We start from the raw sequence: 16,154 nt of genomic DNA, 5'->3' as shown, positions 1-16,154 counted from the left end.
TATTTTCATGCCCTATTATTATTCAGCCACAGGAACTAATTTTCTTCCAACTTTTCTCATATGATATGATATAAAACATTTACTATTCTTGTTATTGTCATCTGTTTCTGTCACTCTCTAATGCTTTTAAAATGTGATGTCCAGAATTAAGTACAGATCTCATAATAAACTCTGACTCACAGAGCACGGGGGTAATTTCCTTCAGTTATTTTACTGCTATTTGCATATTCATGCAGCCAAAGTTTAAATTAATGTTTTAGAATTTGTTTCACATGTCTACCCAATATTAAGCTTGCAATACAAATTTTCCAGGATTTTGCACATGAACCACTGCCAAGCAGGGTCAACCTTCCCTGAATAGATTCTGGAATCATCCACACAAAATCAATAAGTGAAGCCAAATAAATAAGTGGAATTTCCAAAGGGAACATAGCAAATCGTATAAAAAACAAAGGCATATAGATAGACAGCAAATTAAGATTTGGATGTTGAAGACTGAGTTTGCATCAAAAACACTTTGGCAAGGAAATTGAAAATTAGAATAAAATGTTACTTATAAAAATAATCAAATAATATATATATACACACATATATATTTTGCTATAAATAAGTTAACTTATTATATAAACCAATAAATAAGTTAATTCAGTACCAGAGGTAGTAGGAAAACTGGGATGATTTGCTACTGAAGCAGTTAAGAAGAAGAAAACAAAGATAGCATAATAGGTTTGTTCTCAAAGCACAGATTGAATAGATTAGGTAAGGAAATATGCAGGCTTAAACAGGGATCAGAAGCAAATGTGTGGTGCAAAATTATAATATCAGATGCAAACACTCATTGTGAGGTGTTAGAACTGAGAGAAAATAATGATCTAGGAAGACAACTGGTCAGTAAATTTTCTTTTCTAAAATAGAAACCTATGAGCATTTAGAGAATACTGGTGCTTCATATTTCCAAAAGAATATGAAATCATGTTAATCTCAACACAACAAATAATCAATCATAGTCTCAAAACTAAATTAAGATAGAATTATTCAGAATGTTGAGTGTCTTAGCTAGAACTCTTCTATATTTCTGTTTTACATATATTTTACTATAGAATATACATTTTAAAGTATTTTAAAATATATTGGTACTGTGATGTGATAAATTGCAGAGCAGTCCAAGCAGCTGCAAGAAAAACATTTTTATCACTAAATTAATAACTTTGAACTAGACCAGAAGGGACCATGATCCCTCTGGATATGCAGGCATATTGTTCTTTGGCTTAACTAAGCCAGGAGCTCCTAATTGTAATGAAATGTGCATAATTAAATGGAGTGCAGTTGGACTTTGATATTTTGGTTGATGAAGTATTTGTTTACATTGAGTTTATATGATTCATTTTATTTCAATAGTCATACTGTGCCCTGTCATAGAGTATTTCAAAAGAATAATTTGACAACAGAATTACAAAGCAAATATCACTGTCATCTTATTTCTGTATTTTCATTTAATTTACTGATCTACTTAAAGGATTAAAGAGGAAAGTTAAAATAATACTGAAATTCTGTCTAAGAATAATAATTAAAAGACTTTTTTAAAGTGGCTGACTCATTAGTGATTTGAAAAAGTGTTAAATCTCAAAATAAGAGCTTTTTAATAAGTAGCAATTGTCCAGCTTAATAAGATTTATTTCATAAAATTTCTTCCCTTTTATTGAAAAGGGCAATTTCTATACTTTATAACTAGTTGTTTTAATAATTTCAAATTATTAATAATGTTAATAATAATATTAACAATAGCAAAAACAGCTAACATTTTATACAGGACTTGCGATATGCCAGGCACTGTATTAAGTGCTTTCAGAATGATTATTTCTAGGATGTGAAATATGATGAATATGAAACTCTGTAACTGATTACTCAGTTCTAGAATGGAGATAACATTAAAAAAACACTATGAGTTCACACATTTAAAGTGTACAAGTAATAATTTTTAACATTTCTTATAAAGCTGTTAAAATACCTACACATACATACCTTTGATTTTCTGCTATATATATATATCTTTATATATTTTTGCTATATATATTTTTTGCTATATATATACATATGTATATATGTATATATATAGCAAAAAATCAAAATGAAAATATAAAATAGGCTTAAAGTGTTTTAGAAGTATTTACTGACTGATATTCATCAGTTTAAATCCATTATAAAAATGGTCCAGGAAGTCAAATTTACAAAAAAAAACAAAAATCAGTTGGTGTATATATATTAAATATTTTCCCTTAGTATAGAAGTTCCCAGGAGTTCTGAAATCCAGTATTCACTATACCAATAAATACTTTACAATATACAGTATTGTTATGATTTTTTTCCTCCAAAACTCACACAGGCAAATCTATACATAACATAACAAGCTATGATAAAAAAGCACATTAGATATCTTGGACTTCCATAGCAAAGCACCATAGACTGGGTGGCTCACACAACAGGAATTTATCTCTCATACTTCTGGAGGGTGAGTCTGAGATTTAAGGTATAGGCTGACTGGTGACCCTGGTGAAGGTTTTCTTCCTAGCTGGCAGACAGCCACCTTCTCACTGTGTCCTCACATGGTGGGGAGAGAGAGAGAGAGAGGAAACTAACTCTCCAGTGTCTCTTCCTACGAGGGCACTAATCCCATCATGAGGGGACCACCGTGATGATCTCATCCAAGCCAAATTATCTTCCAAATACCATCACATTCAGGGTAGGACTTTAATACTGAATTTTGGTTGATACAATTCAGTCTATAGTAGAGAGGTTGTAAAAAATATGTAAAAGAAAAAAGCCTTTGTAGCATAAGCTGCTAGCTCCTAACAAGAAAGAAAAGAAAAGAAAAAAAAATGGCAGCTGTGGAAGTTGATGGAAAAAGATAGATATACCAGGAGCAATTAAGAAAAAAATCCTTTAGAGCCCAGAATGACTCTGTCTTTCCCACCTCCCTTTCTTGGAAGGTCTTAAACACAGGCTTCACGAGTCTATGCAGGCTTAGAAGATACTTAGTTTAGGGGGTGGGGCGGGGGCAGGTCTGCTGAGAAACCCATTCCCCTCAGGTCCCAGCAGAAGCCTCTACATCTGCCTGCCGGGTACATTATATTCAATTTCTAAATCATTATTTGAAATTATCAGTGACTTAAAAATTTTTTTTTTAAATTTTATTTATTTTTTAATCAGTCTTTTTTGTTGGGGGAGGTAATTAGATTTTTATCTTATTTATTTATTTTAATGGAGGGACTGGGGATTAGACCTCACGCATGCTAAGGACTCACTCTACCACTAAACAATACCCTTCTCCCTATCTGTGACTTTCTAAAATTCAAATTTCTGTTGATAAAAATTTTCCCCATCAGTCTTTATTTGTCTTTTATTATATAACAAAGGCCTTTATTTTAAAAATGGGCCTCAAAGCAATCATTTATCTTTTTCTCAAATTGTACATTAAAAAATTAAATGTGATAGCTCATGATGAAAAAGAATATGACAATGAATATATGTATGTTCATGTATGATTGAAAAATTGTGCTGTACACTGAAAATTGACACAACATTGTAAACTGACTATAACTCAATAAAATACAATTTAAAACAAAATTAAAGGTGACATTAAAAAATCAAATGTGACCCCAGCTCTGCTCAAAAAAATAGTTTAAACACCATTTAAAATTCCAAATAATCAATATCTGTATCTATATTGCCAATAAAATGTAAGTAAAGCCATGAAACAATAATAAAGTACATTATGCGATCTTTTACAATTTGAGATTATTAAATACTATACAGCAAATGATGTCCCATAATAAAAGTGTGCCAAGATTAAAAAAAATAATTTTAAATATAAAAAAGTTGTGCAATGAAATGACAGTATTTTAACCCACTGATAATACAGCTATGTCTCTAATATTTAGAAATTTAATTTACTCACCATTGTGTAGCTGTGGGCCACCTTCATTAATTCGATGCATCCTTGAGCATCTGCAAATGCTCGGATTCCTAAGCAGTTAGAAGGATGCAAAAGCTTCATGAGGAAGTGGCAGCACACTTCGACTACTTGAGGGAGCTGAAGGAGGCATGCTGCAGCGAGAAGGTTTTCTATGGTCTCTTCCTTTAATTCCAAGCAACCTAAACATCAAGTGAAAAGAATCATGAAACTGTTTAAAACGTGAAATCACGTGAACCATTATATTACCCCAAACATTCAGCCAGTCTTCTAGAAATGATCTCAACCTAAATTGATAATCCAAATAAATACAGCTCACTAAAGCCAGTGATTGTTTTAAGCATCTTGAGTTTCTTAGTCCACGTGATATTCAAAGCCATCTGGTACAGATAAATGCAGTTTCAACCAAAATATCTCTATTCAATTAGCAGAAATTATGGTTGTTCCTCTGGTTGTGGATTAAGAAAGAAAAAAAGAGAAATAAGTTTCACAACACATGTCTACAAGCTTAGGCTGAGATCAAAGATGCACTAAATTTCTGATAATATATAATCATATGTATATGAATAAGAAATACCTATGTGTGGATAATGAACATATGTGTATATATATGTATGTATATATGTGTGTGTGTGTATATATACATATATATGTGTGTGTATATATATATGTGTATATATATATATATACACACACACACACACATACACATTTATACATACATATGTTGTATAGCTAATATTGTATTAAACTCACTGTGCCCATGATTATAATTTCCTGTAATTTTTCTTTTTGGTCAGTTGTCTTAACCTAAAACAATGAGCTCTTTAGTGTTGGCCCTTTTTTCCAACTACTTGGAATAATTTATTAAATAATAGAGCTGTGTCTGGAATGTTTATAAAACTCGCCTGTGAAATTTTCTGGGCTGAACTATTTGCATTTCAATGGCATTAGCAATTCAACACATTTTTAATAGCTTTAGTCCCCTTCATATGTTCTATCACTAGTGAGTGAGGTTTTCTAAGTTGTACATTCTCAGAAACGGTTTATTCCATTTTAGTTTTTGTGGCACAGGTGGCTCCTCTTCACTAGAAATTTCATTTTTCCTGAACACAGGGCCAGGCCATGTACTAATGTTGTGACACGTGTCCGTGGAAGGATGTATGTTGCTACTACACCAAGGAATTATGACGTCAATGTGCTTCATTTATGCTCTTTCTCTTCTACCAGCTAATTGCAGATGACACAAAACCTTCCTGGATGGAGGATACATGGAGAGTAATAAGCCTGAGTCTCTGAATCAATGCCCAGAACTCTTAGCTTCAAACAGTAAAACTCAATATTTAAACAAATGATACTCCAAAAATAAACTCGTTTATAGTTGCTTATGTACTTGGAAAGCAATCTCCAGTGTCTACATTTGAGACTCAAGTGTAGAACCATCAGGAAAAATAATTGATTAACCTTTATTATTTACATGCAGTCATCTAATTGAAATTATATTCTTGCCAGCTGGAACACATTTTTTTAACTTTGTGATGCATTTTTTTCCTTAGATTCTACTTTTTCCCATCATTAACATTTATTTCTATGCCACGTTAGGGAAGTTGTCTACTTTCAAAAATTTAGCTTTCAAGGACAGAAGATTTATTAAGGAAATTCTTTATAAACAGAATACCTTTTGTTTCACACCAGTTTTTATTCTGAATTTCTTTTTAACTTATAATAATTTGCAAGAATAGTACAATAAACACTTAAATATCTTTTACTTAATTTTACCAAGTGTTAACATTTTGCCATATTTATCTATGTGCGTGTATGTACTTATGCTGTAGTTGTGGAATTATTTGATAATACTTCCAACCATCTTATTTCACCCTTAAATACTTCAACATGTGTCTCTAAGAACAAGGGCATTCTCCTACATAGCCACGCATGAATTTAGTTACTCACACTCATGAAATCAATACAGTAGTATTTGCTATAAGGCAAATTTCCCCAAATGTCCAAATAAGATGCTTTATAGATTTTACTTTTTTAAAATACATTTTTATTGAAGTACACAGTCAGTTTACAACATTGTGTCCATTTCTGGGGTGCAGCACAATATTTCAGTCACATAGGAACATACATACATTTGTTCTCATATTCTTCACCATAGGCTACTACAAGATATTGAATATGCTTCCCTGCGCTATAAGTATAAACTTGTTTATCGGATCTTGTGAGAATTCTCCTGTATTTTGAAATGAGAGACCGTCTGCCAGAGTGCAGTAGGTGTTCTGTGTGATTCTATGGGTTTGTAGATGTAATTCTTGGTATATTTGGGGGAGAGGGCGAGCTGTGAGTCTCTCTACTCCACCATCTTGGCTCTGCCCCCTCAGATTGTACATTTTAATTCAGCATCTAATCAAGTCTCACATATTACATCTACTTGTTATGTCTCTTTAGTCTCCTTTAATCTAGAACAGTTTCCTACTCGTTTTGTCATTCACGGTATTTGCATCACTGAAGACTCTGGACCAGGTGTTTTGTAGAATTCTTCAATTTGGATTAGTCATATATTTCCTCAAGACTTAGCTGAAACCTTTCTGGCAGAGAGACCATATAGGTGATGTTGTACCCTTTTCAGTGCTTTATATGGAGAGGTCATGATGTCAGTGTGTCCTACGGTTGATAGTGTTAAATTTGTCACCTTGTTTAAGATAGTGTCTGCTAGATAGCTTCATTTTAAAGAAAAATTTTCTTTTATAATTAATAAGAAATTTTTTGGGTGAATGATAACTTTGCTTTCAAACGTGACATTTCACCCATAACTTAACATGTTTAATAGATAAAGAGCATTATGTTTTATTTATGAGTTTCATTGAAAGAATAAGATAGCAAAGGAATCTAAAGCATGCTTCCAAGTATATCAAGGGACTTAGTGGAGGAAAAAGAAAAAGCAGATAAAGTGGACACAATAAAATTGAAAGGAAATGAAAATAAGTTTTATTACATTATTAATTTCCAATTACATTAGCTACCCAAAGTTAGGTTTTGATATAAAAGGACATTATCAATGATAAAAATTAGAAGTAGTTATTTAAACTTCCAAGATTTTAATAAGTGCTCAAGGACCTTGTTGTTCTGATATTATCATCTACTAGATCATTGAGTTTTGTAGATCAGTTTAGCAGAGGAGACATTTGCCAACGGCAATAAAATTCTTTGAGGTGTTATATTTCACATTATCAATAATACTGTCATTCAATAATAACGTCAAATTGAATCTTCATCTGAAGTTGAAAGATTCATACCAGTTTAAATGATATTAAGATCAATTATATTAGTGTAATTATTGATGTATGTGTAAAAGTTTATGGAATTTATAGTAAATGTCAAAATATTCTACAAATTGTAGAAAACTATATTTTGTATAGATTTTAGATGAAGTATGAAATGTGTACCTATACTTGCAAAAATATAAAATATAAAGGAGATAACATGAATACATTAAAACCTGTCATTATTTACAATTGATTATAAGCAGAACAATTATACATATGTATATATTAGATATATACTTAAAATATTGTCATGATTTAAGACCTTCAGAGGAATTTTACCTAGAAGTTTTCAGTAAGATTATCAAGATACTTGTATACTTTTTAGCATAGATCTTGTAAAAATCAGTTAAAGGTGATACATGCAGATGGTATGGCTTTTATAGAATCCATTTTACTATGATTTCAGAACACTGGGAGAGTGACTTTCTTTCATTTTAATTTATAATTGTCCTCAGTAGGATTTGTGCAAAAAGAATTAACACAGCAGACCTGAACTGCTCTCCTTGAAAAAGCTTTGCCCTTGCTAGTGTCTGAAAACTTCGATTTCAGGAGTAATCCAGTAATATAATTGGCCTGCATTTAGTAGTATAAGTGGCTCAGGGTGCCTAAACTGTTTGTGTAAACAATATGGTTTACGCTTAACACCTGCTTTCCTTCTGAGAGTCTTGAGTTTTGGTGTATGCTCGGCAGAGGCTGCCTGTGTGATCAGCCCCCAGTTAAAAAAAAACCCCAGGGCACCGAGTCTCTAATGGATCCTCCTGGCGGGTAATAATTCACAGGCTTTGTCACAACTCATTGCAGAGGAAATTAAGTGTGTCCTGTGCTTTTTCACTTGGAATGTCGACATTGGAAGTTTGTGCCTGGGTTTCCCAGGATGATAAACTGAGCACCATTTCCCTTTCCCCATTATGCTTTGAATTCTTTTGACATAACAAATCAGAGCCATTGGTATGTATGTATGTGAAGTCCTGTGAGCCATCCCAGTGAATCATCAATCCTGGAGGGTTAGTCTTGGGGATGTCCCAACACAGCATTCTAATTAGAACAGTTGGGGTGGTAAGTGATGTTTGAGATATATTGTGCCCATGGACTGAAAGATACAACATTGCTAATATTTCAATTGACCCCAAATTAACCTATACATTTATTAAAATCACATTCAAATTCCCAGCTGACTTTTTGCAGACATTGTAAAACTGATTCTCAAGTTCAGATTTAAATGCAACAGCCTCATATAAGCAAAACATTTTTTTGAAAAAGGACAAAGTGGGAGTAATAAAACTATTGGCTTTTAAGACATATTACAAAGCTACATTAATTAAAATTGACTGCTATTGGTCTAAACATAGACAAACAGACCAATGGAAAAGAATAGACTCCAAAAATAGAACCACCCATATGTAAAGTTTGAGAGTTTTTATCTGTATTCTGGATACAAGTACTTTAGCAGGTATATTTACCTTATACTTCATAATACTTTAGATAAAATGTTAGCAGGTCATCTCACCATTCATATATATATATATATATATATATATATATATATAAAAGAACAACTAAATTTTCACAGGTTATCTATAGACTAATTTTTAAAAGTTACTCAGTGGTAACTTTGAATGTAAATTTGGAAGATATAAGCATTGTTAGCTTCCAAGAGTTAAAAAATGTTCTATTCTTCTCAACTGGGAATATCCTCTATGAAAGGATCCATTTTTAAAAGCCAGAAGGCACAAATAGAGTATTAGTGTTAAGCTTGAATGCACACAAATTGAGCTACCTCATGCATGGTATATTTCTTTATATCTATAACCTGGCTATTTCTCTGAAGGACTTAGATAGTAAAAAGGCAAAAAGCTGCTAAATATTTGACTTAAAAGTGAGCCTAAATAAAGACATGACTACTGTTAATTTAAAAAAAATGAATTCTATATAGTCACTCAAAGTTAACTTGCATTAGTGTTTGCAAATGGCTTTAGATTTACTGAGAAGGAAAATCTATATGCTTTTTCTTTAGGTGCCATTGAAAGCTGGCTGAAAAATATCAGATACCTAGACACAACTTTAGATACCTAAGGAGCCTATGACTATAGTAAAAGAAAATGCTGATAAAATTCTTTCTTAAATAATAAGAAAATATGTATTTCCAAGTCCAGAGGAAGGTTGTCCCCAGAACTGGTTAATTTAAGGGCTCAACACATCGTCAGAAAGCCGTCATCTTCTCAAGAGACTTGCTGCTTCCCTCATGGTTGCCATAGTTTCAAGCTTCAAATTCAGACAGGAAAACACTCATCAGAAGAGGAAGTATTCTTTCACGTATATTTCTCTTGCATCAGTGAAGGAACCTACAAAAAGTTCTCCAGAAGTCTTTCCTTCATGTTGCCTTGGTAAAACTTGTATGACATGACCATGCATGCGTTAACCCAGTAATTAACAATGAGGTAAAACCTCAATGATTGATTTTGATCTTACATGAATTAGATTGATAGAATTAGCATCACTCTCCTTTGAGTCAACTGGGGGGAGGAGAAGGGACTGACTTTGGAATAGAGTACTTCCAATGTGTGCTACACTTTTCTGTAGTCTCACCCTAAGTAAATTCTGAAGCTACTAAATATTCCAGCCATGTACCAGTAGACTTAAACTTGGATTTCCTACAAGAGAATATAGTTACACTTACACACTGTATTGGGATTAAAATACGTAAAATATAATGGGAAAATAAAGTAATGATTATAGAAGAATATGAATCTGTGCTGTTCTTTTTCTAATAGAAAAGTTGTAGTATATTAACAATGGTGCTGTATAACCATATTTTACTTATAAAATCAGTTATATTGAAAAAGACAGCATTTACTGATAAGTGCAAAAATTGCCTACAAAATCCATAAAGTAAATTAAATATTCTATCTTCTATCTACCTACCTATCATCTACCTCTATCCTTAATGGAAGAAAGAGAAATAATATCATTGTTACACTAGAATTAAAACAAAATTAAAAATTGATATTTTAGTAATTCATAAGGATTTAAAAAATATTTTTCTCTTGAAATTGATTTACAGCAAACTTGCAAAGATAGCACAGAGTTTTCAGATAGCACATATCTGTTTCCCCTAGTTAACATTGTATATTAGGGTGATACATGTGTTAAATTAATGAAGCAGACTTGCTATATTATTATCAACTGAAGCTCATACTTTACTCACATGTCCTTAGCTTTTTACCTATCATCCTTTATTTCTGTTCCAATATCCCATGCAGGAGACCACATTTCATTTTAGTTGTTATATCTCCTTAGGCAACACTTGGCTGTGACAGTTTTCTAAGGCTTTTCTTGTTTTTAATGACTCTGACAGTTTCGAAAGTACTAGTTAAGTATTTTGTAGAATGTTCCTCAATTGGGATTTGTCTAATTATGATTACACTGGGATTATGGGCTTTTGGTCTCTTCACATCATATCAAGGGTATAAATTATCAACATGACTTATCACTGTTGATGTCAGTTTTCATTACTTGGTAGAAGTAATGTTTGTCAGGTTTCTGAAGCGTAAAATAACCCTTTTACCCCCTTTTCCATACTGTGATCTCTGGAAGGAGGTGCCTTTGTATAGCCACACTTAAGTAGTGAAGAGTTAATGCTCTATCTCCTTGAGAGCAGATTAATCACATAAATGATTTGGGATTCTACTGCGGAGTTTCATATATTTTCTGTCATTTATTTATTTACTCAATAATTTATTCATATCCATAAATTCCTAGGGTTTTTTCAGTGTTTCAAAAAAGGCAGGAGAGTTAAGGGAATTTTTATTTACATGATTCTATCAAATTTAGTAGGTTTACATGTCTTTTTAACAATTACCAAAAGAAATTGATTTTTACTGTAATTTAGAGTTTTACTGACATCAAATTATTCCTTAATCCAATATGTATCACATTACTGGCACTTTGGTCTCTCGCTCTTTCTCTCTCTGGAGGAAAATCCTGGTTGTCCTCTAAAACTTATAGCAAACAAATTTTAGCAAACAGAATGAAAATATGTACTTGGAAAATTCTGTAATCTTATTAGAGTTGAATAATTAATAAATATGTTTTACATGCATTCTAGTCACAAGAAAAGCAAGTTTTATTTTTTGAGTACTAAATATACCTCAAAGCTTAAGGCTCACTGTTAGAAAAGTCAGGGAAACATTTATGCATGGGTAGTAAAAAAGTAGTTGCAATAACAAAGACCATTGTTTTCCCATTACTCTTGTACACTTTTTCTTTAAGAAAGTCCACTGGGTGTTAGGTCAGAACCAAAAATGTCAGTAATTTTCATTTATTTAAATTGTTTTAAATCTATTGTCCTTAAATATCCACCATTTGGAAAGAACAAGGAATTATTTGCTGAGTAAAATATTTTTAATTCTTTTTTTGGGGGTAGGTAATTTGGTTTGTTTGCTTCTTTGTTTATTTAATGGAAGTAATGGGGATTGAACCCAGAACCTTGTGTATGCTAAAAACACGCTGTACCCCTGAGCTATACTCTCCCCTCAACGAGTAAAAATTTTGAATTTGTCTGAACATTCCCTTGACCCACATCCATATACACGTATTTAACCTCCTTGTCTTTAAGGATGGAGTGTCACTCCTAATTTTCAATGTATCATAGTTTATAACTCTGTCTTTAATCAATTACATAGATTTTTTTTTCCTCCCTATTCCCAGTACTTGCTACAGACTAATCTAAAATAGGCTGTCATTCAATACCTAAAGAAATTTTTGTTGTGAAAAAAACAAAAGTTAAAAAAGATTAACTCATACAAGTTATCCAAACACATACTTGTAGGTAACATCATTTGCAACCTGTGTATCAGATCTATCACAAATATGTTCATTAGGCCATTACAGAATTGAATGTTTAGGACACTTTTACTTGGAACATGTACTCTTGAGTTTAGCATAGATAATACCAATCTCTTCAAATTAAATATACTCTGAACTCGATAGAATTTGATCCTTGGATTCTACTCTTCTATTGTTTAAAACATGAAATTATTAATAATCTATGTTTCTGGACAGCATTATATGAAATTGAATCAGCCAACAGAAGGAAGAGTTCTGTAATTCATTATTATGTCTACTTTAGTATAGCAGTGAGGATGTCTTAAGTGTATCCTTTGTCTTACGAGTATTCAAATATTCAAACCTTTTTCAGATTTTAATATCAGAAAACTGTTCATGTTGAGCAAAGTATTAGGCTATTTTATAGCATAACTGACTATGCTTCTTTCTTTGCCTTGGTGACTGAGAAGCTAAAACAAGAGATTGATTTGTAATTTATATGAATACAATCAGATTCTTAAGATATTTAGGATGTAAATCATACTGTGGGTAGGGCAGATTTGAGTTTTAGTGCCTTTTTCAGGTCTTTTTAATTTGAGTTTTAAAGTCTTATATACTATGGATACTTAGGAATGAAACTATTACAAAACTTACAATCCTGTGACTTCTGTAAGTGACTTTTTAATTTTTTTTCTTCCTTTATTGCTCTACTTCAATCAAGAAAATAGTGGGGAGCTTGGAAGGGATAAGTATAAGAGAATGCAACTGACTAGACAGATTTTGCAGCAATAGTACTGACATACTGCTACAGTAGGGTCTCAAAGAACTAAGTTGAATTGAAAGGAACTACAACGTTGCTTCATCTTGGGTGCTTAAATATTTTAGACACTGACTTGGATGGTTGTGATGTGGGAATTAAAAGTCCGTGGTTTTGATGTTTTATTATCTGACAATCTGCCCAGACTGAAAGTTCTACCCCCCTATCTGTGCATGAGGCCATCCTGGCTTCCCTTACACTCCGGGGCTTCTGAGCTGCCGGATGGTTTTTGTTTGTTTGTTTGTTTAACAGATAATTTTCTTTGGAGCACTACCTTGACTCTCAAAATATGCTGAATATATTATCTAAGTCCCTTTCTGCTATCATTATAGATCAGCTTTAGAGATTGCCACTTCCATTTTCTGACTACGAGCATTTATATTTTTCTTGAAATCATCACATCTAACAATCCAAGTTTATAATTAATATTTCTTAGCCCCAGTGAACTGGAAGCACAATAGTTACAAAGTATTACCCAGGGAGTACACAGTTGATTCTCAAATAAGCATGAAATCCTTTCCCAAAACACTACCCTGGCACATCCATTCATATATTACTAATATATTCTTTTCCCTCACTTTTGTGTTCTACTTTGAGGCCATTTTAAGTCTTTTTGAAAAATGGCAAATTTAAATTAAGTAAATATAAGAACTGATGTTTGTACTTGAGGTCTACATATCCTTTTTTTTAGCTAGTTTGACAAAATAATAATTTGTCAAAAAGTTCAATAATGTATTATTTTTAAAAATGCCCATTTATCATAAAGTATATAGCCCAGGAAAACTTATGACAGTGATTGATGACATCTATTTCAAAGTATTGTGTGTTTACATTCTGCAGATGCAGACATGAATGTAGCAGAAATGAAAAAGCTATATATTAAATAAATGTAAAGTGATTTTCACAATTCCTCCTATAAGGATAAAGAAAGAACTTGGAGTAAATTACAATGTTCATTACTAATCTAGATTTTTTTATTGATTTTTTTGATATTATCTTCTTCTCTACCCACTTCTAAACATTTTTTTGGAGAAGAAAAGATGCGGTGGGAAGCATGCTTCAGACTGGCATGAATGCCATTTGGGTAGAGTGCTTTTTCTGGTTGAGGAATGTGAAAGGACTATGGTGGTAGCTACGATGTTGCTGAGAAGAGAGTTCAAGCACACAGTCTAAAGGGGTCAGGGATAAGGTGTTCCCTTAGGATATCTTGAGTGTGCAATCCACTTCTGGCTAAAATTTGTTTTCCTTGTTGGATAGCCCTTACCATCCTTTATCTGAGGGAGACAAAGCATTTAAAATTAAAGTGCTTGGGGTTCTCATTACAAATTTATTTTCTTAAACATGAAGGGGAAGTAATTTGGCAAGGAAGACGGCAAACCAGGCAAAATGGTAATTTATGGAAATCTTAGGGGTGCAGTGACTGGGGCTTTTTGATTTCCTTGTTTTTGTTTATTGATTTTAGTTGTGTTTAGTTGTTTTTACATACGATCTACACAAAGTATCAGCTCTACCAAATTTTAAATGCAAAGTATTGAGAAATAGTCAAAACTCAACTAAAGGAACATTTTAAAAGAGACGTATTTAGAAACATATGTGAAGAGATGTATTATTTAGAAACGTATGGTGCTTTAGTTTTCCCAGTTGTAAGATAAAGTGAATATTGTGAGACATAACTGAGATGTGTGTGAAATATCCCCAAAATAGTAAATATTAAACATGTGTAGTATGTTTTTAATAATTCTTATTTAGAAAAAATAATAAAAGAAAATTAGACTTAAAATTGCAAACTTCTGAATTTGTGAATGCCCAAATCTGAGGATATTTTAAATAGTGCCATAAACAATCACAAATGATTCTCCATTTGGGTAGCATCAACATACTTTCCTCAAGTTGTTCGTTCTTTTGTATACAAGGAAATTAATTGCAAGAAAAAAATTCTATTTGATGACAGTTGGTTCTAGGTCAGTGGCAGGTCACAGTTTTCACTCAATGTGGCAATAACAGAAGTACATATAAGCAGTTTTCCCTCTCATATTAATCAGACAGAATGGTGAGTAGCTTTAGATCTAGGAGAAGGAACTTTGAAATGTCATTGGGAAAACTGGACCATAGTTTTACATCCACATGATTTTGTTGACTTCTGGGTTATGGCGTTTTCATTTCTGTATCTGAATTTAAGATTTGATTAACTATCCAACTCAGAATGTTGCTGTGTGGATCAGATATGATAAGATTATAAATATAAAATGATGTAATATGATAAAAACACACCTCAAATGTATAAAGTAGCAAAATTACAAGTTGGTGGTTTACACAAAACTTGCACCACTAAAACTGTCCATGGAATCATTCATTTGAATTAGAAGTCATATTGCAACATTCAAGCATATAATAAGCTAGGTTCAGAAATAATAAATGTTTGATGAACAACGAGATTATTCCCTCCCCAGATCTCAGTCTTCATATTCATTTTTACAACAGATTATGCAAAGGATGTGAAAAAAACATAAAAATACCTATTATGAATAATCATGATAATTGAGTGCTTACTATATGCTAAGCATTATGCTAAATATGCTTAATTTGATCAGTTCATTTACTCCTTAAAAGAATCCTCTCATTTAGACATTATTATTTTCCCTTTCTTACAGCTGAGTAATCTTAAGAGCTCATAAAGTTAAGCAATTTGACTGTTAGTTATCCTAACTATGAAATGGGGGAGGCCAGAGGCTGTAATCAAAATTCTTAATGAGAAGTAAGAAATTGGTAGTGCCAGTTAGAATAAATGCCCAACAATCAGAATGAACATTGGGATGCCCACTTCATAATAAGCTCTGGTTAAATATTAGTCCTGGCCAAAGAAGGTCCTAGCTATTTCTGATGTTAAATTCAACACTACACCGTATTATACATACTGCCCCTCAAATACAACAGAATCAAGTGTACAGATATTTTGGAAACAGAGTGGAGGTAAAATAATCCTGAGAAAAAATAATTAAATAGAATATTAATAGCATAAGAATACATAGCCTCTACCCTGCTCAGTTGGTATGTAGCATATGATTCAGTCCTTGCCTTCCTAACACCAAAAGCAGAGGAAAATATAAACAGTTATAATACTGAGAACAACAATAAAAATAAAATGAAAGCAGATTTTTTAAGAAAGCAAAGTTGATTATAAGATGAGACCAGAGAGATTTTCCTTACTTGAAAA

The 16,154-nt window shown here is 32.3% G+C and overlaps 1 protein-coding gene across 2 annotated transcripts in view; it reads right to left on the bottom strand.

Moving 5' to 3' along the window:
• KLHL1 (kelch like family member 1) overlaps positions 1-16,154 on the bottom strand; it is a 328,782-nt gene that overhangs the window by 169,180 nt on the left and 143,448 nt on the right. For both annotated transcript variants that reach the window (XM_010978777.3, XM_064493097.1), the window contains exon 4: positions 3,956-4,152. In XM_010978777.3, the coding sequence (XP_010977079.1) occupies positions 3,956-4,152 (197 nt within the window). The remainder of the gene's footprint in view (positions 1-3,955; positions 4,153-16,154) is intronic.

The sequence above is a fragment of the Camelus dromedarius genome, chromosome 13 (genome assembly GCF_036321535.1).
Source record: "Camelus dromedarius isolate mCamDro1 chromosome 13, mCamDro1.pat, whole genome shotgun sequence".
NCBI classification, from domain to species: domain Eukaryota; kingdom Metazoa; phylum Chordata; class Mammalia; order Artiodactyla; family Camelidae; genus Camelus; species Camelus dromedarius.
Note: the sequence above shows the minus strand (reverse complement) of the source record. Positions and strands in the feature narration are given on the sequence as shown.